The 22,747-nt window shown below is 49.8% G+C and overlaps 2 protein-coding genes across 4 annotated transcripts; both read right to left on the minus strand.

The window, feature by feature from the left end:
- Positions 1-428: 428 nt before the first annotated feature.
- slc18b1 (solute carrier family 18 member B1) lies at positions 429-8,378 on the minus strand. 3 transcript variants are annotated; one of them, XM_080480831.1, is made up of 14 exons: positions 8,143-8,378; positions 7,483-7,610; positions 5,509-5,604; positions 5,365-5,438; positions 4,829-4,976; positions 4,519-4,675; positions 4,300-4,436; positions 4,114-4,215; positions 3,937-4,028; positions 3,581-3,676; positions 3,425-3,499; positions 3,258-3,351; positions 747-799; positions 429-671 (listed from the first exon to the last, which is right to left on the minus strand). In XM_080480831.1, exons 1-14 carry the CDS (start codon positions 8,171-8,173, stop codon positions 617-619), a joined length of 1,338 nt encoding a protein of 445 aa, XP_080336957.1. In that variant the 5' UTR covers positions 8,174-8,378; the 3' UTR covers positions 429-616. The 3 variants fall into 3 exon arrangements, with proteins under 3 accessions (XP_080336957.1, XP_080336958.1, XP_080336959.1); XM_080480832.1 differs by having other exon boundaries at positions 430-671; positions 7,483-7,582; positions 8,143-8,286; XM_080480833.1 differs by lacking the exons at positions 3,425-3,499; positions 3,581-3,676 and having other exon boundaries at positions 430-671; positions 3,258-3,371; positions 3,965-4,028; positions 8,143-8,352.
- A 349-nt stretch (positions 8,379-8,727) lies between these two features.
- tulp4b (TUB like protein 4b) lies at positions 8,728-21,638 on the minus strand (the record flags this gene model as incomplete). Its single annotated transcript, XM_080479432.1, has 14 exons — positions 8,728-10,309; positions 11,128-14,600; positions 15,136-15,279; positions 15,733-15,826; positions 15,942-16,107; positions 16,161-16,284; positions 16,489-16,723; positions 16,802-17,026; positions 18,216-18,382; positions 18,692-18,832; positions 19,174-19,354; positions 19,423-19,584; positions 19,911-20,039; positions 21,387-21,638. The coding sequence occupies 14 exons, from the start codon at positions 21,636-21,638 to the stop codon at positions 10,193-10,195; spliced, it is 5,610 nt and encodes a 1,869-aa protein (XP_080335558.1). The 3' UTR covers positions 8,728-10,192.
- Between the last annotated feature and the right edge of the window lie 1,109 nt (positions 21,639-22,747).

The raw sequence follows: 22,747 nt of genomic DNA on the forward strand, positions 1-22,747 counted from the left end.
TCACCACAGCTGCTGAGAAAAACCACAAACACCTGGACAGGCGGGGTGGCTTCTCCTGGTCCCTCCTGGTCCTGGACCTCCACAGTCCTGCAGGGTTTCATTGCTTCCTCACTTCAACACAGCTGATTAGTATTGATCAGCACATTATCAGACTTTCTGCAGCTTCATCAGGATTCATTGATCACATTCAGGTGTGTTGGCGCATGGAACCTTAATAACATGTAGGACGGGTCCAGGACCAGAACAAAGCCCTCCATGACCAGAACCAGGACCAGAACTGCAGCCCTCCAGGACCAGGAGGGAACCTGACCAGAACCAGGACTATGACCAGGAGGTCCTACCTCCAACTTCCTCCAGCTTCATCAACATTCACAAAGTGTGGGAGCATTAAAGCTGCTCCAGTAAATATAGGATATTCATGAACAGATGGACTCAAATTCATCTTTACCAACAAATATATGACAACATTAATAAACTCACATAAAAAAAGAGACAAACCGCTTTGACAAACCAAACAATCTCTTCCAGAGTAAAATTTAATGGAGTCCAGAAACAAAGTGCAGCCTGGAGGCGACACGTGGAAGCAGCTGACGGATGAAGGCCGCCATTCATTCATTCATCCATTCAGGAGAGGAGTGTGTTCATCCGTTAGTCTTCCCTCTTCTTCATGGCTTCAATTCAAGCACAGCACACAGTTACTCCCACGTTACAGATTACTATCTCAGACACACGAGGAGAATGATTACCTTTGTTGTTGTTGTTGACGCTTACAGAGCGCGTAGAGAGCGAGGAGGACGGCCTGAGGACAGAGAGCTGCGTTAATCACATGATGCCATCTCACCCTCTCACTCATCGCCAAGAAATCTAGTCAGTCCTACAATCTGCTCTGCTGTCTCATTCTGTCACATCACATTCATCACGTCAGGGGTCTCCTCTGAAACCCGGAGGTCTCCTCTAAAACCCGGAGGTCTCCTCTAAAACCCGGAGGTCTCCTCTAAAACCCGGAGGTCTCCTCTAAAACCCGGAGGTCTCCTCTGAAACCTGGCAGCCATGTTTCAGGATTAACTCAAACTCCAGATTATCTGCTGATAAACTGAGGATTTAAATAACGACAACAGAGGCTCAGAGGAGTCACATGGTTATACATTCCTGCTGTAGCCTCATGTTCCCGTTGTAGCCCCATGTTCCTGTTGTAGCCTCAAACCTTCCTATTGTAGCCTCAAACCTTCCTGTTGTAGCCTCAAACCTTCCTGTTGTAGCCTCAAACCTTCCCACTGTAGCCTCAAACCTTCCCGTTGTAGCCTCAAACATTCCTGTTGTAGCCTCAAACCTTCCTGCTGGAGCCCCAAACCTTCCTGTTGTGGCCTCATGTTCCTGTTGTGGCCTCATGTTCCTGTTGTAGCCTCAAACCTTCCTGTTGTAGCTTCAAACCATGCGGTGTAGCCTCAAACCTTCCTTTTGTAGCCTTATGTTCCTGATGTAGCTTCAAACCTTCCCGCTGTCGCCTCAAGCCTTCCCGTTGTAGCCTCAAACCTTCCTGTTGTAGCCTCAAACCGTCTTGTTGTAGCTTCAGACCATGGAGGTGTAGCTTCAAACCTTCCTGTTGTAGCCTCATCTTCCTGTTGTATCCCCAAAACTTCCCATTGTAGCCTCAAGTCTTCCCGTTGTAGTTTCAAACATTCGTGTTGTAGCTTCAAACCTACCTGTTGTAGCCTCACCTTCCTGTTGTATCCCCAAACCTTCCCGTTGTAGCCTCAAACCTTCCCGTTGTAGCCTCATGTTCCTGTTGTATCCCCAAGCCTTCTCATTGTGGTCTCAAGTCTTCCCGTTGTAGCCTCAAACCTTCCTGTTGTAGCCTCAAAACTTCCTGTTGTAGCCTCAAAACTTCCTGTTGTAGCCCCAAACCTTCCTGTTGTAGCCCCAAACCTTCCTGCTGGAGCCCCAAACCATCCTGTTGTGGCCTCATGTTCCTGTTGTAGCCTCATGTTCCTGTTGTATCCCCAAGCCTTCTCATTGTGGTCTCAAGTCTTCCCGTTGTAGCCTCAAACCTTCCTGTTGTAGCCTCAAAACTTCCTGTTGTAGCCTCAAAACTTCCTGTTGTAGCCTCAAAACTTCCTATTGTAGCCTCAAATCTTCCTATTGTAGCCTCAAACCTTCCTATTGTGGCCTTATGTTCCTGATGTAGCGTCACACCTTCCTATTGTGGCCTTATGTTCCTGATGTAGCGTCACACCTTCCCATGGTGGCCTCAAGCCTTCCTGTTGTAGCCTCAAATCTTCCTGTTGTAGCCTCAAACCGTCCTGTTGTAGCCTCAAACCGTCCTGTTGTAGCCTCAAACCATCCTGTTGTAGCTTCAAACCATGCAGGTGGTCTCAAAACTTCCCATTGTAGCCTCAAGTCTTCCCGTTGTAGCTTCAAACATTCGTGTTGTAGCCTCAAACCTTCCTGTTGTAGCCTCATGTTCCTGTTGTAGCCTCAAACCTTCCTGCTGTAGCTTCAAACCATCCAGGTGTAGCTTCAAACCTTCCTGTTGTAGCCTCATCTTCCTGTTGTATCCCCAAACCTTCCCATTGTGGCCTCAAGTCTTCTCGTTGTAGCCTCAAAACTTCTGGTTGTAGCCTCAAAACTTCCTGTTGTAGCCTCAAACCTCCCTGCTGTAGCCTCAAACCATCCAGGTGTAGTTTCAAACCTTCCTGTTGTAGCCCCAAACCTTCCTATTGTAGCCTCATGTTCCTGTTGTAGCCTAATGTTCCTGTTGTAGCCTCATGTTCCTGTTGTAGCCTCAAACGTTCCAGTTGTAGCCTCAAACGTTCCAGTTGTAGCCTCAAACCTTCCTGTTGTAGCCTCATGTTCCTGTTGTAGCCTCAAATGTTCCTGTTGTTGCCTCAATTGTTCCAGTTGTAGCCTCAAACCTTCCTGTTGTAGCCTCATGTTCCTGTTGTAGCCTCAAACCTTCTTGTTGTAGCCTCAAACCTTCCTGTTGTAGCCTCATGTTCCTGTTGTAGCCTCAAACCTTCCTGTTGTAGCCCCAAACCTTCTTGTTGTAGCCTCAAACCATCATGTTGTAGCCTCAAACCATCTTGTTGTAGCTTCAAACCATCATGTTGTAGTGTTTGTGTTGGTGTAGCATCTGTGTTTCTTTAGCTTTGATGTTCATTCATTCATTCATTCATTCATTCATTCATGCTGTTGTGTTGTGTTCCTCCTCTGGACCACCAAACCAGAAAACAACGAGACACAGTTTGTCTGATACTCACCCCCAGAAACGCCAAAGCTCCCTGGACGGCTGCAGCCCACTGGAAGCTCAGGTGCTGCGTGATCAGGCCTCCCACAACCGGGCCATAGAACATCCTGAATGAGCAAAGTTCCACCTTAGAACGGGAGTGAAACACTGAAGCAAACAAGGGAAGGTTTCTCAGCTCACCCCAGAGACCAGACAGCACCAAACAGGCCCGACACCATCCCCAGCGTACTCAGTCCCTCTTGGAATCCATTCTCACTGCAGAAAGGGGGAGCAGGCTGGTATAAGATTCCTACAAACCCACGGTGAATGTTGGACGGCGTGTAGACGTCTACTCACTATGCACACGTGATGATCTCGGGGAACGTGGGGATCGCCGTCATACCCAGAGAGAATCCGATCAGTCCCAGCATGACCACCAGCAGCCACAGCTGGCTACACAGCAACACATCATGCAGGGGTTAAACCTATCTACACATCGCCGTGGCAACAGGTGAGCTCAGCTCAAACTAAGGTTCAACCTGGAGTTCCACAGGGTTCTGTCTTAGGACCTCTACTCTTCACATTCTACCTGCTTCCTGTTGGACGATCATCAGGAAACCCTACATTAACTTCCATTGTTATGAAGATGATACAGAAATCTATTGATCAGTGGAACCAGATGATATTGATCAACTTCTCTTGAAGACAAAAACCTGGGGACGTGGAAGAACGGTGCCGGGCCGAGCAGGCAGAAGCTCACAGCTGTGATGAGGCCTCCAGCCACCATCAGCAGGATCCTGGTGGCCTGGAGCGCAGAGCAACGACACGTTAAAGTCAAACATCAGTCCACACTCAGCCAGCTCTCACTGGCGAGGCTCCGTCACACTAACAGGATATTTATCTGTGAAGATTCCCATCAGAGGAGATGCCAGGCAGTACGGCAGCGACAGGCCCAGCATGATGAGACCCACATAGCCGTTCGACAGGTCGAACTGGAGACAGAGGGAGAAGAAAGGTTTCCATCTGATTCACCGGAGGAACCGGCAGCATGCAGACGTCACGAAGGAGCAGTTTACCGTCTTGATGGCAAACAGTGACAACGTGGCGTCCAGGAAGCCCAGACCGGCGCTGAGCGTGAAGATCATGTAGCAGATCAGGAGGATTTTAGCGTGGCTGAGAAGTCTGAAGAATGACTCCTTGGATGGGTCAGCCTCTGAGGGGAAGGAGACGCGTCACACAGCTCAGCGGTCAAACAAGGTCAAACTGGAACGACTGAAAAACCTCAACGTTTCTACCGATGCTTGGAAGAACGTAAACGTTGAAAGGAACCATGACCAACAGCAAACATCCCAGGAGCAGGAAGGGAACCTCGTATCCAAACGACTGGTAGAACCAGCCTCCGACCGGCGGGCCCATGATCAGACCCAGACCCGTGAAGATCTCCAGACTGCCCTGGAGGACACAGAGCAGAGGTTCTCTGTTCTCCTGCAGACTGGTCACCAGCAGCTCATTATTCTCACAGACAAACACTAACTGAGGCTCTTGTTGTCTTCTCGTGACTCTGAGCGACTAAACAACATGCCAGACGACGTTGTGTCCGCTCACCAAAACAGTCGCCACATTGTCTGGGAAGATTTTTGCTGTCATGGCAAAAGTGGAGGTCATGGCAGCAGCGAAGCCCACGGCGTCGATCGACCTCACGACAAAGCACAGGGTGATGAACACTGGGCCAGCGGGGACCCGGTCCAGCAGGCTGCCAAGACACCGGGAGCAAAACCACCAGGAGGACCCGGAGGGGTGGAGAAGAGGAGGGGTGGGGAGTCAAAGTGGGAGGGGGTGGGGGTCAGGGTATGGATTTCAGTAGGGATTGCGGAGGGGGAGGGGTGGATGTCAGGGTGGAGTGAATAAAGAGAATAATGTTCACACACAAATAATTTACCCTGAGAAAGTGACATTTTGAATGATTTGAAAAGTTTTCTGAAGAGGTTTGAAGATGTTTCTGCTGTGGCTCTATTGCATTTCTGTGTTTCTACTGCGTTTCTGTGGCTCTACTGTGGCTCTACTGTGGAACAGTGGCTCCACTGTGGTTCTACTGCGTTTCTGTGGCTCTACTGTGGAACTGTGGCTCTACTGTCACTCACCCAAACAAGATGGTACAGCCAGAGGACACGAACAGTCCTGCTATCAGCATGAATTTGGCTCCAATCTGGACGATCTGAGGCGAGAAGCGTTTCCACTGCAGGGTCACGTCTCTCAAACCAACAGGAAGCATGAGGAGAACTTACATATCTGCCCATAACCAGCGATCCGAACAGATTACACACTGCGTAGGAGCCGAATATGAAGCCCACCACTGTCTGACTGGCTCCTTTCTTCAGTGCCTGGAACAGACAGAAACTCAGTAAGAACCAGGAAGCAGACGCTATCTGATGAGAACATTCTCTCATTTCTGCTGAGTCATTGTTTTGTCTGCACTTTCAACTCATGATATCAGCTGGAAGTGAAACCTTAAGTCGGTTTACCAGAGTCAGTCGTTCACACCAGGATTCCTGGAAACTGATCAGGTGAATCGGAATGATGTTTGATTCTCAGACTCTGATGGACTCGTACCGGCTGATGGCCACACCAGGTCACATGACCATGATATCAAACCTTGAGTGAAACTATGGTCCAGGGCCCAGTGGTCCAGCTGTGGTCCAGCGGTGGTCCAGCAGTGACTTAGCAGTGGTCCAGCAGTGGTCTAGCTGTGACTTAGCAGTGGTTCAGCAGTGACTTAGCTGTGGTCCAGCGGTGGTCCAGCAGTGACTTAGCAGTGGTCCAGCAGTGGTTTTCTAACTGGCCGCAGTGAGTCCTGAAGACGGTCTCACACGATGGACACATGGAACCAACACTTGACTTTACTTGTGATCAGCAACTTTAGGAGCTTTAGGACTTTAGGAGCCAATCACAGGAAGACGTGTGTTAAAACACAGATCAGCTGCTCTGATGATCACACGACCAGTCCGGTGCACAGGTGTCACACTGAGACAAGCGATGAGCCTCCACATCGATTAGTCCGGTTCACACAGAAACTCTAATCTGAATTCAGATTATCTACTGATGAAGAGGAGCCTGGTGGAGACCCAAACACCAGGGAAGACAAACGTGAACTCTTCTCGTTTCAGTGTGTGACTCGTGTCTCTATCAGCTACAGCTCCAGCTTGATTAACCACACATTCATGTGTTCATCAACTCCTCTCAAGGATTATCAGCCTCATGCTGGACCTGCAGGTCCACACCACAGATTCAGGAAGGTCAGAGGACGTTCACTCAACAACAACAACACATGATCCAAAGCAGAACCCTCCGCTTCAGCATAAACACACCCACTGTGACCGACTGTTTGACTGATCGACTCTGATCCACTGTGTTCAGTGGTGATGGACTGATGGACTGAAGGACTGTGATGGACTGAGCTCTATTGATGAACTGTGTTCAGTGGTGATGGACTGATGGACTGATCCCTCCAGAGACACTGGAAATGTTCAGTTCATCACTTCATTCAAACGCTGGACTCCAGTCGACTCCTTCAGTTCTTGTTGTGTTTCTGTTTCATGAGAAACTCACCAGAGTTAAAGTTCAGGAAACAGAGTGGGACTTAATTAAAAACTAATTTAATAACATTCATTCTTACTGAGTAAGACATACATTTATACATGATTAGAATATAAAATAAATTAATAGACATGAAACATAAAGTTATTGGAAAAGGAGATTTAATTCATCACATCTGAGAGAAGAAACTGATTTTAACAGATAAAATAAAAGACGAGACAAAGGAGAATCCTGTCAATTATTGATTATCAATCAGCAGAAAGTGAAGAAACTTGATCAGTGAGAATTAATCACAATTATTTAAAATCATCCAGAAGACAAGACGGTTTTCACTTTGTTTGTTTTATTAATCATCACAAACACGGACCAGGAAAACAAGAGTGAAACCACAGAATCACTGTGAGGTTGTTTGAAACACACAGCTGACCTCTGACCCGTAACGTGTCCTCGGACCCGGAACGTGATCTCTGACCTGAAACGTGACCTCTGACCCGTATTGTGTCCTCGGACCTGTAATGTGACCTCTGACCTGTAGCGTGTCCTCGGACCTGTAACGTGATCTCTGACCCGTATCGTGTCCTCGGACCCGTAACGTGACCTCTGACCTGTGACGTGACCTCTGACCTGTAATGTGACACTGTGACCTTTGACCTCCAGCAGCTTACCTCTGTGGGGAAGAAGGGGCCTAATATTGAGTAGCAGATCATGGAGCTGAAGTTCACTGACGCCATCGAGATCAAGGTGAGAGTTTGTTGTCTGCTCATCCTGAAACGAGGAGCAGTGGAGCGGTGGTCTGCTGGTGGAACGGAGGAACCAGGGAGGAGCAGAGGAACCAGGAACACAGGAACCAGGGTGGAGCAGAGGAACCAGGAACACAGGAACCAGGGTGGAGCAGGAGAACCAGGAGCAGAAGAACCAGGGTGGAGCAGAGGAACCAGGAACACAGGAACCAGGGTGGAACAGAAGAACCAGGGTGGAGCAGAGGAACCAGGGTGGAGCAGAAGAACCAGGAACACAGGAACCAGGGTGGAGCAGAAGAACCAGGGTGGAGCAGAGGAACCAGGGTGGAGCAGAAGAACCAGGAGCAGAGGAACCAGGAACACAGGAACCAGGGTGAAGCAGAAGAACCAGGAGCAGAAGAACCAGGGTGGAGCAGAGGAACCAGGGTGAAGCAGAAGAACCAGGAGCAGAGGAACCAGGGTGAAGCAGAGGAACCAGGGTGAAGCAGAAGAACCAGGAGCAGAGGGGGTCAGAAAGAGAAGAACCAGCTCAGTCATCATAAATCTTTACAATTTGATTCCTCAGATCAGACTCGGTTCACTTACCTGTCGGCTCCACCTCACTGTCCGCCTCCATCACCGGATCCTTCCTGTTACCTGACGCACGAGACAGAACGACCACGGACCGGAGGACAAAACCGCGAGCCGGAATACTGACACACACTCTCACTGCCCCCCCTCCGCTCTCTCTCTCTCTCTCTCTCTCTCTCTCTCTCTCTCTCTCTCTCTCTCTCTCTCTCTCTCTCTCTCTCTCTCTCTCTCTCTCTCTCTCTCTCTCTCTCTCTCTCTCTCTCTCTCTCTCTCTCTCTCTCTCTCTCTCTCTCTCTCTCTCTCTCCCCTCGCGCGCGAGACATAAAGTAGACCTACAAAAATAGAATGACACATGTAGACATAGAAAAGCAGAACTAAATTAAAAAAGTAGACATTCGTTTCAAGCTGAGCCTGTCTCTTTAAGAGGGGGGCATTCTGGGTAATGTCGGCAGTGACTGACGTCACACTGAGTGTGGGTAAACAATCATGGAGAACCATAAATAAACAGGAAGCTGTGCTCTGGACGTGAAGGTGTAGAAACCCTGAGCAGGTGAAGCTGCGAGGATTAAAGGTCCTGAATGAAAGAAAGAACAAGCAAGTGGAGCAGTAGACTTTTATTAGCTGCTGGTCTGCAGCCTGGTTTGATTCATCACATCAGGATTGATCAGGATTGATCAGGATTGATCGCTGACACACCTTCACTGACGACTGAAGGAACTGAATGGAACAATGAACTCTCCTTGCTGAAACCAAACTTCTCCTCAAACACTTTTCTGAAGAATCGAATAATATGAGTCATTTTCCAGACATGATGGCCTGTTTCTTTATACATTAGCACCAAATCTACAAGAATCTCACTCCTACAATAGTTAATCTCAACAACTTATCAATACGATGCGACTTTGTGTTCTCACTGTTTTTTCTTCAAAGAGCGACATTAAAAATCTTAAAGCAAAGGTGAAGAAGAGAATGACACACGGTGCAAGCAGCAGAATATTTCATTTGCAGGTACGACATCGGTTCTATAGGAAGCATCACTGCACACAAGCTCTATCTATCTATCGAAAGCAGCACTGTTTCCAAAAGGCAAACCACTGAACTTCACATTCAAATGCAAATTTCAAGTAACATCATAAACACCCGACGGAAAGAAACACAGCCGACAGGAATATAGATCACTGAGGGGACCAGCATCACTTCTATTTTTACTTCAAGCCAGAGATCAGCTCCTTTTTACTCTTTAAACTCAGATTCATGACTCTGGAACCCGTGAGACTGAAGACTTCTGCCTCGTCGTGAAAAGGAGAAACAAAAGAGGGATGTAGAGTTGGTCTGAAGAACAGAGGTCAAACTCGCCGTCTGCTCCTCACTAAACATGAAACATTGCACCACTTCATAGAAGTAACATGGATAGAAAATATACAGACTCTGGTAAACTGCCCAAGGCTTCGGTTACCAACAGAATATAATCCTCTAGTGCATGTTCAGCAATTTGAACCACATGTAAACATCACCTTTAATATCTAATCAATGATTTGAAACTGATAAGATCTGAAGGGAGAAAAAAAAAAAAAGATGGAGCAGGAAATCTGTCAAGTAATCGATTCCATAATTATTTAGTTCAATCACAGACAAAGGAAATAAGGTTTGGATGCTTCTGTTTAAAATGAACTCGACAGAGGAAGATGAAATATTTCAGAATTTGCAGAATGAGATTGACAAGATGTCTTTGGCACTAAACCTCCATGTCCTCTTCTTCTTTCTCAAACAAATATTAATTTTCTCTATTCCAATAAATAATATAGTTGTGATAGCATTATCAATAAAAGTATCTCGACTACATTCAACATATGAGCTGAAGATGACGAATTCTATAAAGTCTTCAAAGTGTTGCAGCGTCTGTTTCCCAGCCGGAAGCCTGAGCTGCAGCCCTGCGGCCCTGCAGCCCCTGCGGCCCTGCGGCCCTGCGGCCCTGCAGCCCCTGCAGCTCTGCAGCTCTGCAGCTCTGCAGCCCTGCAGCTCTGCGGCTCGGCTTCCTTTACACCATCAACACCACAGAACGTCTTCACTTCAGCCGCTGGGTCACGTTGGCCAAGGCCACAGCGAACGCTTGCACTGCGGAGAACGGATACTGGAAATCCAAGATGTAGGCGTTCCCGTCGATCCGCCCGAACTGCATCACCTGCAAAACACCAGACGTGGAACGAATCACACACACAACATTTACATCATCCGTCATCAACAGTGAAGCAAAGGAGAGTGAAAGATTCAATGAGCCGTTCCCAGTTTGACTGAAGCAGCCGAGTGAACTGACACGACATTTAACAAACATCTGCCTGCTTCTGCAACCTTCAGACTTCCAGGGCAGCCGAGCGGTTATCGTCCTGAGACGTCGGATTAGTCTCACCCCACCAATGACCTGCTGTTGATTCCTAATCCTGCTCACAAACAGCCAGCTGCAATCAACTCTGCAGACAAGCAGATAACATGCAAACAAGGAGAAGCTTCCAGATCCGGATCTTCTTTTTAATATATTCTGGACATTATGACTGAATAGTTTGATCACACTGAAGAGTCTGATTCACTCTGCTGAGAAAGCTGGAGAGACATAATAAATAATTAAGAACCAGTAGTTTATTTTATTTATTCAACCTGAATTCGACCAGGAATAAAAAAAACATTGCGATCAAGCTGTTACTGTAATACTGTAGTGTTAGTTACTGTAACTTGTCCTAATAATTTACAGACCTGTGATATATAGCAACGGAGCTTCCCTCATATAAAACTGTTTTATCCTTTAAACTTAGTGTTCCTTCACTGATCATTGTGAATAGTAATCATGAGACACGATGTAAAATTTGTGTTTGAACAAGGAAACCTTGAGCGGTTCTCGTTAGCAGAATCTAACTCAACAAACAGGTGAATCATGTCAGAGCAGATTCACTGAAGTACATAAAGATGAGTGAGATGGTTTTATATGTGATTACTACATGAGATTACCTGTCTGCCATCCAGTTCAATCTGAAAGTTCTTTGCTGACTCTTGTGTAACTCGGCCTCCGAAGTCCAGCTGGTAAACTTGAGTGGCTTCGTTCCAGAGCGGCTGCTTGTTGGCCATCACGTAGACGAAGCCCTGGCTGCCCAGGCTGCGGTCCTCTCGCTCGTTGGCCTTGCGACACTTGATCTCCTCCAGCTCGCTTGCCATGCGCAGGCTGCGTTTGTTCTTCCAGCTCTTCTTGCTGCTCTGGTTCTGGTTCATGAGCTCGTCGCCGCTGATGAACAGCTCCGGTTCACTTTCCGAGCTGTCCTGGAACTCGTTGGTGGTCCTGCTCATCTTCTTGGTTTTGTTGAGTTGCTCTCTCTGTCCTTTGGGCTTCTTCTTCTCTCTGCTGCTCAGCCTCGGGCTGGAGATGAGAGTGTTGAAGTCGGACAGAGCCCGGCCTTCCTTCCTGGACTTGCCCTCGGAGACGGAGGTCATGTTGACCTCTTCGGCCCGGCTGTCCAGTCGCTTCCGGCTCTTCTTGCTGAAGCGCTCGGACTCCTGCGGGACGGGGCTTTCGTTCAGGGACGACGGCTCTGGAAAGTTGTTGGCAGACTCTGCTAGATCTTCTGTGGCACTTTTGGATGGTGGTAACTCGGTGGGCGGGGGCGGAGGAGGTAGAGGCGGTGGTGGGGGTGGAGCGGTGGGAGGAGGCGGGGAAAGTATTGGTTTTTCTAAAATCTGGTGAGTCTTGGTGGGCAGCGGAGGGGCCGGAGGGTCTTGCATGGGCGGTGGGCAGGGGTAGGGGTTCCAGGGGTGGAGACTGACAGAATGGAGCTGGAGTCCAGCACAGGAGCTCGCTCCTGGGTACAGTGGGGGGAGAGGGCAGCAAGCTAAATTAGCTAGGCTCGGAGGGTAGCCTGGTGGCAAAACCAGATTAGGGTCCTGCTGAGCAAAGGGGACGGAACCGACCACCTCACTGGGGGAACACTGGGGTGGAGGGTTCTGTAAAGTCTGGAGGGGGGGTCCACTGTGGCCCATGCTTGGAGGGAAGGGGGACAGGGAGATCTGGTAGCCTGACGGGAAGGTCAGAGTGCTTGTGCTGGGACTGGTGGGGGGTTTAGTGGTGAGCACGAAGGGAAGCCGGGTCACGTCCAAGTGCTGAGCTTGACTGATGATGATCGGAGGAGGCTTGTGAGGTCCAGGGGGTGGAGCTAACATGGTCTGTTCAGGCGTGAGCCAGAACTCCTCTGTCGTGGAGGTGTCCCACTGATAAGGCGGAGGGCGCTTCACGGTCAAACTGACATCACCCAGAGTCAACTGACGCACCGACTTCTCCAGGTGACACTGCTGGTTCAACGTCTCGTCTTCAGTGAAAGCAGAGTTCACGTACACTGTTCTGTCCCGACTGTTATCCACCGCACCCAGCAGACTGTAAGAAGACTGGGAGGCCAGAGGTGAGGTCCCTTTGGAGTGCACAATGATGGTGCTATGATGGGCACCTTTCCCTGGTGGAAAGTCCTGCCTCACCACTGTGCCCCCTGCAATCCCACTGCTGGTGGTCCCCCCACCGCTCACACTGACACTGGTGCTGCTGCTGTTGCTGCTGCACTGTGTGCATGTGTACAGTGCAGTGGGCACCCTCTGCTGGTAGGACAGTGCTAGTGCACTGTTCATTTTAGCCTTTGTTGGAAGGGTCCTGGAGCTCTCCATCATCTGTGGCACTTTGAGTCCCACATCCCTCCGGTCACGACGCAGAGTGGCGTGAATCAGACTGGTGTCGATTCTCTGTGGAGGAGGAAGCGTCGCAGTCACCTGATTGGCAGGATCGGGGTAAGGAGGAGGGTCTCCGCTTGGTATGGAATACCGCGGGACAGACAGACGACTTAATGTCGCCGAGCTGTACGGAAGTTGAATCTTCTTATTTTCTGAGGAAGTCACTTTGAGTGTGGCTGAGCCGCCAATGCCATGAACAGCATACGCGTTCTGGTTCCGAATGAGGCGCCGGCGAGGCCGACAGACCTCCTCCACATTGCCACTGCTGTCGAAGGTGGTGATCCGTTCATAGCCCATAGGAGTGGGGTATTGCAAGGTGACGGGGTGAAGCAGGAATTCATCCTTCTTGAGGCAGGGGTCTGGGGCCAGGACACTCGGGCTGTCACAGTTAGTGACCAGCGTTTGAGGAGTCGTAGCGGCTGAAGCTGCTGCTGCTGCCGCTGCTGCTGCTGCCGCTGCTGCAGCCACTGCCGACGCTACCGTCCCCGGGTATGGAGGTGGAGGATTCACCTTCCGTATCTGAAGCTCCACTGACCCTTCTGTGTCATTGAAGGAGGGGGGTAAAGTCCGGGGCAGACTGGGCTTCAGAGTGTGCCCATGGTCCCCCCGGTCCATTCCTGGCTCGGTGCTCGGGGGAGTAATCTGAGGCAGCAGGTGGAGCTGCTGCAGGGCGATGGCTGGGTAGCCTGTTGGCGGAGGAGGCAGCGACATCTGCATCTTCAGCTGCTGCTGCATCTGTTGGTGCTGCCTCTGCATCTGCTGATGCTGCTGCTGGATCTGCTGATGCTGCTGCTGGAGCTGCTGCTGCTGCTGCCTCATCTCCAGGATCTGCTGGCGAATTTGCTGCTGCTGCTGTTGCATCTGCTGCTGCTGCTGCTGCATCTGCTCGTGCTGCATCTGCATCTGCTGCTGCTGCTGCTGAATCTGTTGTTGGTGCTGGAGCTGTTGGCTTGTGACCTGCGTTTGTTGCATTTGTTGGTGTTGCTGCGCTTGGTGTTGTTGATGTTGCTGCTGCTGCTGTTGGTGTAGCGCCTGCTGATGGTGCAGCTGCTGTAGCTGCTGTTGCAGTTGCTGCTGCTGCTGCTGCAGGTGCTGCTGCTGCTGCAGCTGCTGCTGTTGTTGGAGCTGCTGTTGTTGTTGGAGCTGCTGTTGTTGCAGTTGCTGCTGTTGTTGCAGTTGTTGCTGCTGTTGTTGCAGTTGCTGCTGCTGCGACTGATGGTGGTGCTGCTGCTGCTGCTGTTGATGATGATGCATTTTCTGCGGCTGCGGTTGCGTCTGCATCTGTTGGGCCTGTTTGGACGGCTGCGGCCGAGGCTGCTGTGAATGCGATCGCTGTGGGTGAGGCTGCGGCGGATGATGGTGGGGTGGAGGTGGAGGGGGCAGAGTGCCGGGGAGAAGAGGAGACATTTCCAACCCGTTGAAGATGACCTGACCAGGGTTTGAGTACCTGGTGGGCACTGGATATGGTGTCGACACAGGATCCTGGCTATGATTGCTGACAGGCACCGATGCTGCTGCCGCTGCTGCAGCTGCTGCGGCGGCGGTGGCCGTCGGGTTGGTGAGCACGTCCAGCTGAATGTTCTGGTTAGCCAGAAGAGACTGCACCAGGCCGATACTCTGGGTGGGGGACATGGCCTGAGCCGGGCTGTGGATGGGAGCTATGGGGATGTTGACTGTACATGGAGGATTGTCTCCTGCCACTCCTGACGGTCCCATCACTTCATAAGGAAGAGAAAAATAACACGTAAGGCTCATCTGTGGTACATCAACCATCATACATTAAAGGGGTCATATCAGCTTTGCAACGCTTTCAAATCGATTCAAAATGAATTCTGATTGGCTCGTTGGAGCGACACACTTTTTGAAATTTGAAACATGCCAGTGAGAGAGAGGACAGACTTTCTTCACTTCTGTGGTGTCATTCCAGGTATGGGGACGATTAGTGCTGTTGGAAAACCAGTGGAAAATTTATTTTCTATGTGATGCATCCAGTGAATGGGGATATAGCAGAACAGGTTAAAGTTACTAAAGTACTTGAGGTAACACAGTCATGTAAACACTGCATCTCATGTTGTGGAGGTGAGTAATCATGTGAAGTTGAAGCTCCGTCAGTTGCTGCAGCGTTTGGACACAGTGGTTTGAACTACTGACGACAATCTATCAAATTCACATTTTAATGCAACACCAATGGTCACCTGATCTGCAGCATCAGGCTGAAAACACTTAGACCTACCCTCAAGGTTCCCTACATACCTGGCAAGTCATCCTCGTCCTCACTGAACACATTGGGGTTGAACACCGGCAGGCTCATGAAGTCATGAGAAATCTTTCGCACTTCTGGAAGGTAGATCGTCATCTGTCTGGGTTGCAAATGGAGCAAACTGGTCTTATAGATGACTGAAAGAGAAGAAAAGACGACAATCACAGAAAGAACAGAAAGAAGGGAAACTTGTGGTAGTTGATGTGCAGAAGTTGAAGGTAAAGAGGACTCTGCTTCCAGAAGCCACCAGACTGAGTGTCGCTACTGAATCATCCCTGAGCTGTTCAGAGCAACAGCCAATCAGAAACCTCTCCAATCAGAGTCAATAGCATCACATGTGACCTGGTTCAGGCCTGTACACAGGTCATGGTCCAACCTGGAGGTCATGGTCCAACCTGGAGGTCATGGTTCAAACGAGGTCATGATCTAACTTGGAGGTCATGGTCCAAACGAGGTCATGGTCTAACCTGGAGGTCATGGTCTAACCTGGAGCTCATGGTCCAACCTGGAGGTCATGGTCCAAACGAGGTCATGGTCTAAACGAGCTCATGGTCTAACCTGGAGGTCATAGGTCATTGTTAGAAACTTACCTGCACCAAGATTGGCAGGAAGGAAAGTTGCCAGCCCAACAATCTTGAACTTTGTCCCCCAAATGTTAGACGTGACTTGTGCAAGGTAATTGTGCTGGTGGGAAAAGTCAAACATAAACAAGGACCATCAATGTGACACTCAACCGACCAATAAGCACTCAGCAGTAGTCTACAGGTGTGACAGAAGCGATCAATCAGCCTCTCCTTACCTCTGTGAGTCCGTCCATAGAAAACTCTCGACGCGTCAGACTTGGTGACCGAACTGGAGGCTTCTTTGTTGGTAACCGTGGTGACCTTTGACCTTCCTGATTGGAACGGGAAAGTTTTGGAGATTTCCTTGATTCCATGTTTAACCTTTGTAACAGAAAGATGAGTCTTTAGTCGTGTCTTTTGAACCGTGAATCGGAGAATCAGCTAAGCTGGCTCACCTGTTTCCTCGAGATAACTTGGGCGACTTCTTCCCGACCCACTCGTCGCTCAGCTCCATGTCGCTGGAGTCGGAGCAGTTACAGCTGTCAGTGTAGGAAATCATGGGGTTCACACACACCTCCTCTACAGAGGGACAACAAACGAAGGGTCAGTCACACACAGGATGACCTCTACGGTGTCTCCAGACCACCATGAAGACCATGAGCGCCAGAGGAGAGTGAGCAGCCACGTCTCGACCTTTAACCTTCCGTAACCTTCCTCCGTGTGTTTTCTGTGAACCTTCTACCGTTACTATCCCGGTATGAAACCTGTCCGGTCCAGACCCACCTGCTTTGCCATCAGTTTTTGGATCCATGATGACGAACTCGGGCCGTAGTTTGCTGATGCGCCTCCCTTTGAGGATGGGCACCAGCCCCCCCAGGTACTCCAGGTACAGGGTGTAACACGGCCCCCCGGCTTCAGGACTGTCCTCTGCGCGCTTCATGGTGCAGTGCAGCCGCTCGTTGCCCGCGGTGGGGTAACTCACAAAGTCCCGGATGTTGTTGGGGTCGGGGATGGGGGGCTAGGACACAGACCAGGAGACAGGGTTCAGCTGGAGGTTACCAGACCTGGTCTACAGGAGTCGGTGGAACCAGGAGACCTTGATGGTGGGGATGAAGGCCGTGGTGACGTAGGAGCAGAGCAGCGAGGGCATGTTGAGCTTCCCCACATCCTTCTCCTCCCGCAGGGCGCTGGCGATGCCCTGCTGGCACAAGAGCTGCAGGCTGGCCACCCGGTGCTCCACCCGCACCACGTAGAGCGCCGGGCCGCACGCCAGGAACAGGCGCGAGTCTCTGTGCCCCCAGCAGATGGTGGTGATGGGCCTCTGAAAGACACAGCAGGCGGGTCTCACTTCTTGTTCCTCTGTACACGTCTGGATTTTACACTGAGGATCGTTCCTCTGAGGAGACGATCATGAGTCAATATCTCCATGGCTGAACCTCGAAATCCAGACACTGAAACATTGAGAGACAGACTACTGACTTGTTAATGCTTGTCATCAATCATTTTGGGGGATTTGATATATCATTAGGAGTTACAGGCATGTGGGTGTCTGGTCAGGCTGGTTTTAACCTCCTGTGTGTTTTACACAGCTGGAAGTCATGAAGTACAGGCAGTACGTTAGATTAACTCCAGACACACGGGAACTGAACAGGATCGTTAAGAAGCAGTGAAGATGACCAGGGGTCTATACGACCACTCTGGATTTCCTCTTATCGAGGTAAATTCAAGGATTAACTCTGGATTTCTGTACTGCGACGCTTGGTCACACACCAGGATAAATCACTGTGGAAACTTGCTCTGAATGTCTAACCTGCTCCGGAGCAGGTTTTGTTCTTGATAAGAGGTGAGAGCTCCGCCTCCTGACCAATCACATCTCTTGGAAAATGACCTCCCCATTCTTAAATGATGGTGACTGGTGCACGGGTACAATTCAATTCATCTTTATTTATAGAGCACCAAATACAACACAAGTTCAGCGCTGAGCTGCAGGAGAGGAGAGGAGAAAGTATTTAGAACAATCATTTTGAAAGAATCCAATAAATCCTGGTCACTGAGCTTTGAAGGATGTTTTTCTTCTTGTTCTTTACTTGGAAACTCTGGGTTGAACTCATGAGTTGATAGCCTGCTTCATGTTAATGCTGATCAGGATCCAGAATGTCTGGGTTAGTTAATCTTGGTAAGAGAGATATCCTGGTATGTTAACCCAGGTAACAGAGATATCCTGGTGTGTTAATCCAGGAAACAGAGATATCCTGGTATGTTAACCCAGGTAACAGAGATATCCTGGTGTGTTAATCCAGGAAACAGAGATATCCTGGTATGTTAACCTAGGTAACAGAGATATCCTGGTATGTTAACCCAGGTAACAGAGATATCCTGGTATGTTAATCCAGGAAACAGAGATATCCTGGTATGTTAATCCAGGTTTAGTACAGAACCCAGGTTTCTTTCAGCAGGTATAAACTTCACCACAATGAAGATTCTCTCTGGAGTCGGTCCAAAGCACTGACCTGTGCTGGCGTCTCCAGTGTGTAGATGTGTTCCCCCTGAACATTGTAGAACTTCACCAGGGCGTTCCTCATCAGAGAGGCGCAGGCGGCGTCGGCGGGGAGACCGTGTCGCTCCATACCGGCCACGGCCAGCAGGTCGCCCTGCGAGCACCACTGAGCTTCTACGTCTGTGGAAACAGTCACACAACTACCATCTTCTCCTTCTCTTTACAAGACGTGACGGTCCAGAACCAGGCCCTGAACATCAGCAGCCTGGAGCCTGGACCGCCAGTTCATGTGTTCATATCCTGTAGTCACACACTGACAACCAGTAACAGCAGATTCATGTAGTCATGGGTCACTCGTCCACAGAACTGAGGGATGAAGAGAAACTCTTACGGCCGTTCATGTTCTGACTAACACCCCCACCCACACACACACACACACACACACACACACACACACACACACACACACACACACACACACAGTGGAACCTTTGAGCCCTGAGCGGATGACGGCAGGTGAAAGGTCGTCATAGTTGTTCATCAAGCTGATGTCTCCGGATAAGAAGGTGACGGTCAACAGAGGCTTGACTCTCCGCGCTGAGCAGGAGGAGAAAAGTTCACCTGTTAGTGCTGCACATGATTCATGTCATTAACATGTTATTACATAATGTAATGGTCCAATTGTCTTCCTGCTGTTTCTTCTCATAGCAGTGACTCTTCCTGCAGTGACTCCACTGTCTGTGGAGACTCAGACAGGAAGTACAGACACAGCTTCTGCTGTCTCCAGGACTTTTCTCATACGACCTTCAAGAGAAGGTCATGCTTTTTGATCTGCACTGTCACAAACACTCAGCGAGTCTCAAACTGAAACATTGAAGAGGAAGTCACCTGGACACACTCACTGAACACACCATCTATTACAACATCAGAATTGATGGTCATCAGAGGGTTAACTGATCCCTGGTTTGTACCTAAAGGCAGAACATTGTTGTCTGAGTCGGTGTCACTTTCCGTGCTGTCCTCCACCAGGAAGTCGGGACAGTTCCACGACATGCTGACGATCCCATCAGACTCGTGCAGGAGCACATGAGCGAGCATCCGTCCATGACAGTCCATCACGATCACCTGACCGTCTGCTGTTCCAAACAGGACCTGTGGGGGCAGTGCAGAGTCGGCGCTCAGCGTCACATGATAGAGAGAGTTTTTCCAGTGGCCTGTACCTGCTGGTCATCAGGAGTCCAGATCCCGCAGGTGATCTGACTCTCCAGGTTGATCTCGGAGGACCAGTGTCTCTGGCCGCTGACGGAGCCCACCAGCACGAACCCGTCCCGGTACGCGATGAGAGCTTGAGTCCCGTCATGTGACCAGGTGAAGTCACTCACCTGCAAGACAGACAGAGTCTTGTCTCACATCACAAACTGTCACTGTTGGACTTGATGCCTTTGATTTCTCATCACTTGAGGTTCTAGTTTCTCTTCATGAGATTCCAGATGTGAGTGAACTGCTGTCGGCTCTCTCATCCTCTCATCCAGCAGCAGAGAAGGTGGATGGAGCTCAGATTCAGGAATGCAGATGGTTATTCTTTAGTTTCTTTATCTGCATTTAACAATTTGAGATCATTTCATTCTCTTTTCAGTTCCATTCAACAGAAGCTGAATTAGTGTTGTGTTGGTGAGGATGTGCTGTTAGATGAACGTATGAACGTGACCTGGGCTCCTCTGTCGTTCACCAGCTCCACAGACCATCGTCCTTCATACTGGATCCACACAAAGATCCCCCCCTCCATGTCGCAGGTGGCCAGCTTCTGAAACGGCTCATTCCAGCGCACCAGAACGACCTGCAGAGCACACACACACACACACACACACACACACACACACACACACACACACACACACACACACACACACACACACACACACACACACACACACACACACACACACACACACACACACACACACACAAAGGCTCAGCAGCTTGAAAGAAAATCACCTCCTGACATCAGAATCACATCCAGACAGTGACTCTGACTGTTGGAACGACACCGTGACCGACCAAGAATCCAATCAGGTTTCAGCTTCTGCTATGACACCCAACGTTGTGATTGACGGAAATCAATAGAAATAAAAACAAAACAAATGAAACTGAACATTTCTGAGTTATCTCAAAGCCCCTTGTCAAGCAAACAGTCTGCAAGTTTCCCCTCCTGCACCTACCAACCAGATCCCTGCAACTACCAACCAGATCCCTTCAACTACCAACCAGATCCCTGCAACTACCAACCAGATCCCTTCAACTACCAACCAGATCTCTGCAACTACCAACTAGATCCCTGCGTTACCAACCAGATCCCTGCAACTACCAATCAGATCCCTGCAACTACCAACTAGATCCCTGCAGCTACCAACTAGATCCCTGCGTTACCAACCAGATCCCTGCAACTACCAACCAGATCCCTTCAACTACCAACCAGATCCCTGCAACTACCAACTAGATCCCTGCGCTACCAACCAGATCTCTGCACCTACCAACCAGATCCCTTCAACTACCAACCAGATCCCTGCAACTACCAACCAGATCCCTTCAACTACCAACCAGATCCCTTCAACTACCATCCAGATCCCTGCAACTACCAACCAGATCCCTGCAACTACCATCCAGATCCCTTCAACTACCAACCAGATCCCTGCAACTACCAAATCAACCAACAAGAAAACAAAGCTCAGAATAAACAACAAACACTTCAATTGAACTTTAAAGTTTTTTTCTGTCAGTCAGGAGGTAAACTGGAGCTCAGAACGTATTTGAATTACAAAGAGTGTTCATAGTCAATAGTACTTTAAAATGACAGTCATCGAGGTTTAAGAAGTGCCACTCTTGTCCTTTGGGGGGCAGTAGTGTCACTTTCGATGGGTTAATCAAAGGACCTCTTCACATTTCCCCTTCATGATAAATCCGAGTGCTGCTTTCTGTTTCCAGGTCGAACGGCAGACTGACTCACTGCACCATCTTGAGGTACAAAGAAGTATTGCTAGATTGATGCTATGGCTAGCTACTTAGCTTGGGTAGTGATCGGCCACATCCTGATATTTGAACGAACAAAACAAATGAATTGGTTGTTTCTGTCTTTGCTTTACTGTAACTATCAAAGTAGAATGGCGGTGCTGCGGTGAAGGCCGACCTCGCTGTTGTGTCCTCTCAGGTTGAAGTTGATCCTCTGAGGTGTACTTCTGTCCCTCCTGCAGTGGCTGGACGTGAATGTCACCCCGACAACTCCCCTCCCATTGCCCGTGGCCAGCCAGCCCTCCTCGTAGTAGCGGCGGCGGCACACCGGCTTGTCCTTCTCGCTCTTGGGGACACGGCCTTTCCACGAGAGGCAGAGGATGTTGGAGTCGCTGCAGAGGATGGGACCGTGTTCCACGGCGGCCAGCATCCCTACTGAGTGACCAGGCTGGACGGCGAGACAGGAAACACACGTTACTGAGTGACCAGGCTGGACGGCGAGACAGGAAACACACGTTACTGAGTGACCAGGCTGGACGGCGAGACAGGTAACACACGTTACTGAGTGACCAGGCTGGACGGCGAGACGGGTAACACACGTTACTGAGTGACCAGGCTGGACGGCGAGACGGGTAACACACGTTACTGAGTGACCAGGCTGGACGGCGAGACGGGTAACACACGTTACTGCACCAACAAATACTTCTACTGTCAGTCTGTATCGACCAATCAGGTTTCACGAGAGGACTACTGAGTGGCGGTTAGAGAAACGATCGTCCTCACCAGCATCGTCACTCAGTGCAGCTCAGACTTGAACATGGTGAATGAGTGAATCATGAGCTCCTGCTGCTCACAATGTCCTGTTGTTCTATTATTCACTGCGTGTGGAGCAGCTCCAGCACCTCGTCTCCTCGTTACATCACCACCACAGCCTGTCCTTCATCCACTCTGTGTGTGTGTGTGTGTGTGTGTGTGTGTGTGTGTGTGTGTGTGTGTGTGTGTGTGTGTGTGTGTGTGTGTGTGTGTGTGTGTGTGTGTGTGTGTGTGTGTGTGTGTGTGTGTGTGTGTGTGTGTGTGTGTGTGTGTGTGTGTGGCACAAATGAAAATACCTCATAGTTCCTGGACATGTTGAGTTAAATTCCCTCCATTGAAGTTTTCCATATTCCCATTCAGGAGATGCACTGAAGAGTCACGGCTGCTCGGTTCGGTGGTTCGGCAGTTCGATGTTCCTCTCTACCTGTCGGGAGGTAAAGTGCATCACACCTTCTGAACGTCCTGCTGCAGTGAACAAAACCACCGTGATTCAACAAGTCAGGAACCTGGAGCCTGAAACAGACACGCTTCTTCTTAAAATAGCAGCCTTGTCATTCAGAGCTTCAACCTTGAGATTCGGTGTTTCTATGCAACAGCAGCGCTCGTCACCATGGAGCCGCTGTCCACCGCACACTCCATCCTGCTGCACCACACACTCCATCCTGCTGCCTGCTGCACCGCACACACTCCATCCTGCTGCACCGCACACTCCATCCTGCTGCACCG

Source organism: Lipophrys pholis (genome assembly GCF_963383615.2).
Source record: "Lipophrys pholis genome assembly, chromosome: 14".
In the NCBI taxonomy this organism is placed as follows: Eukaryota; Metazoa; Chordata; class Actinopteri; order Blenniiformes; family Blenniidae; genus Lipophrys; species Lipophrys pholis.

Bases quoted from the DNA above. Each gene is read 5' to 3' on its own strand.
- slc18b1 (XM_080480831.1), bottom strand. From the start codon at position 8,173: ATGGAGGCGGACAGTGAGGTGGAGCCGACAG. The intron at 4,676-4,828 runs GTGAGCGGACAC...TGTGTCCTCCAG, and splicing joins ACAATGTGGCGACTGTTTTG to GGCAGTCTGGAGATCTTCAC. The intron at 672-746 runs GTAATCATTCTC...CTTGAATTGAAG, and splicing joins CGTCAACAACAACAACAAAG to CCATGAAGAAGAGGGAAGAC.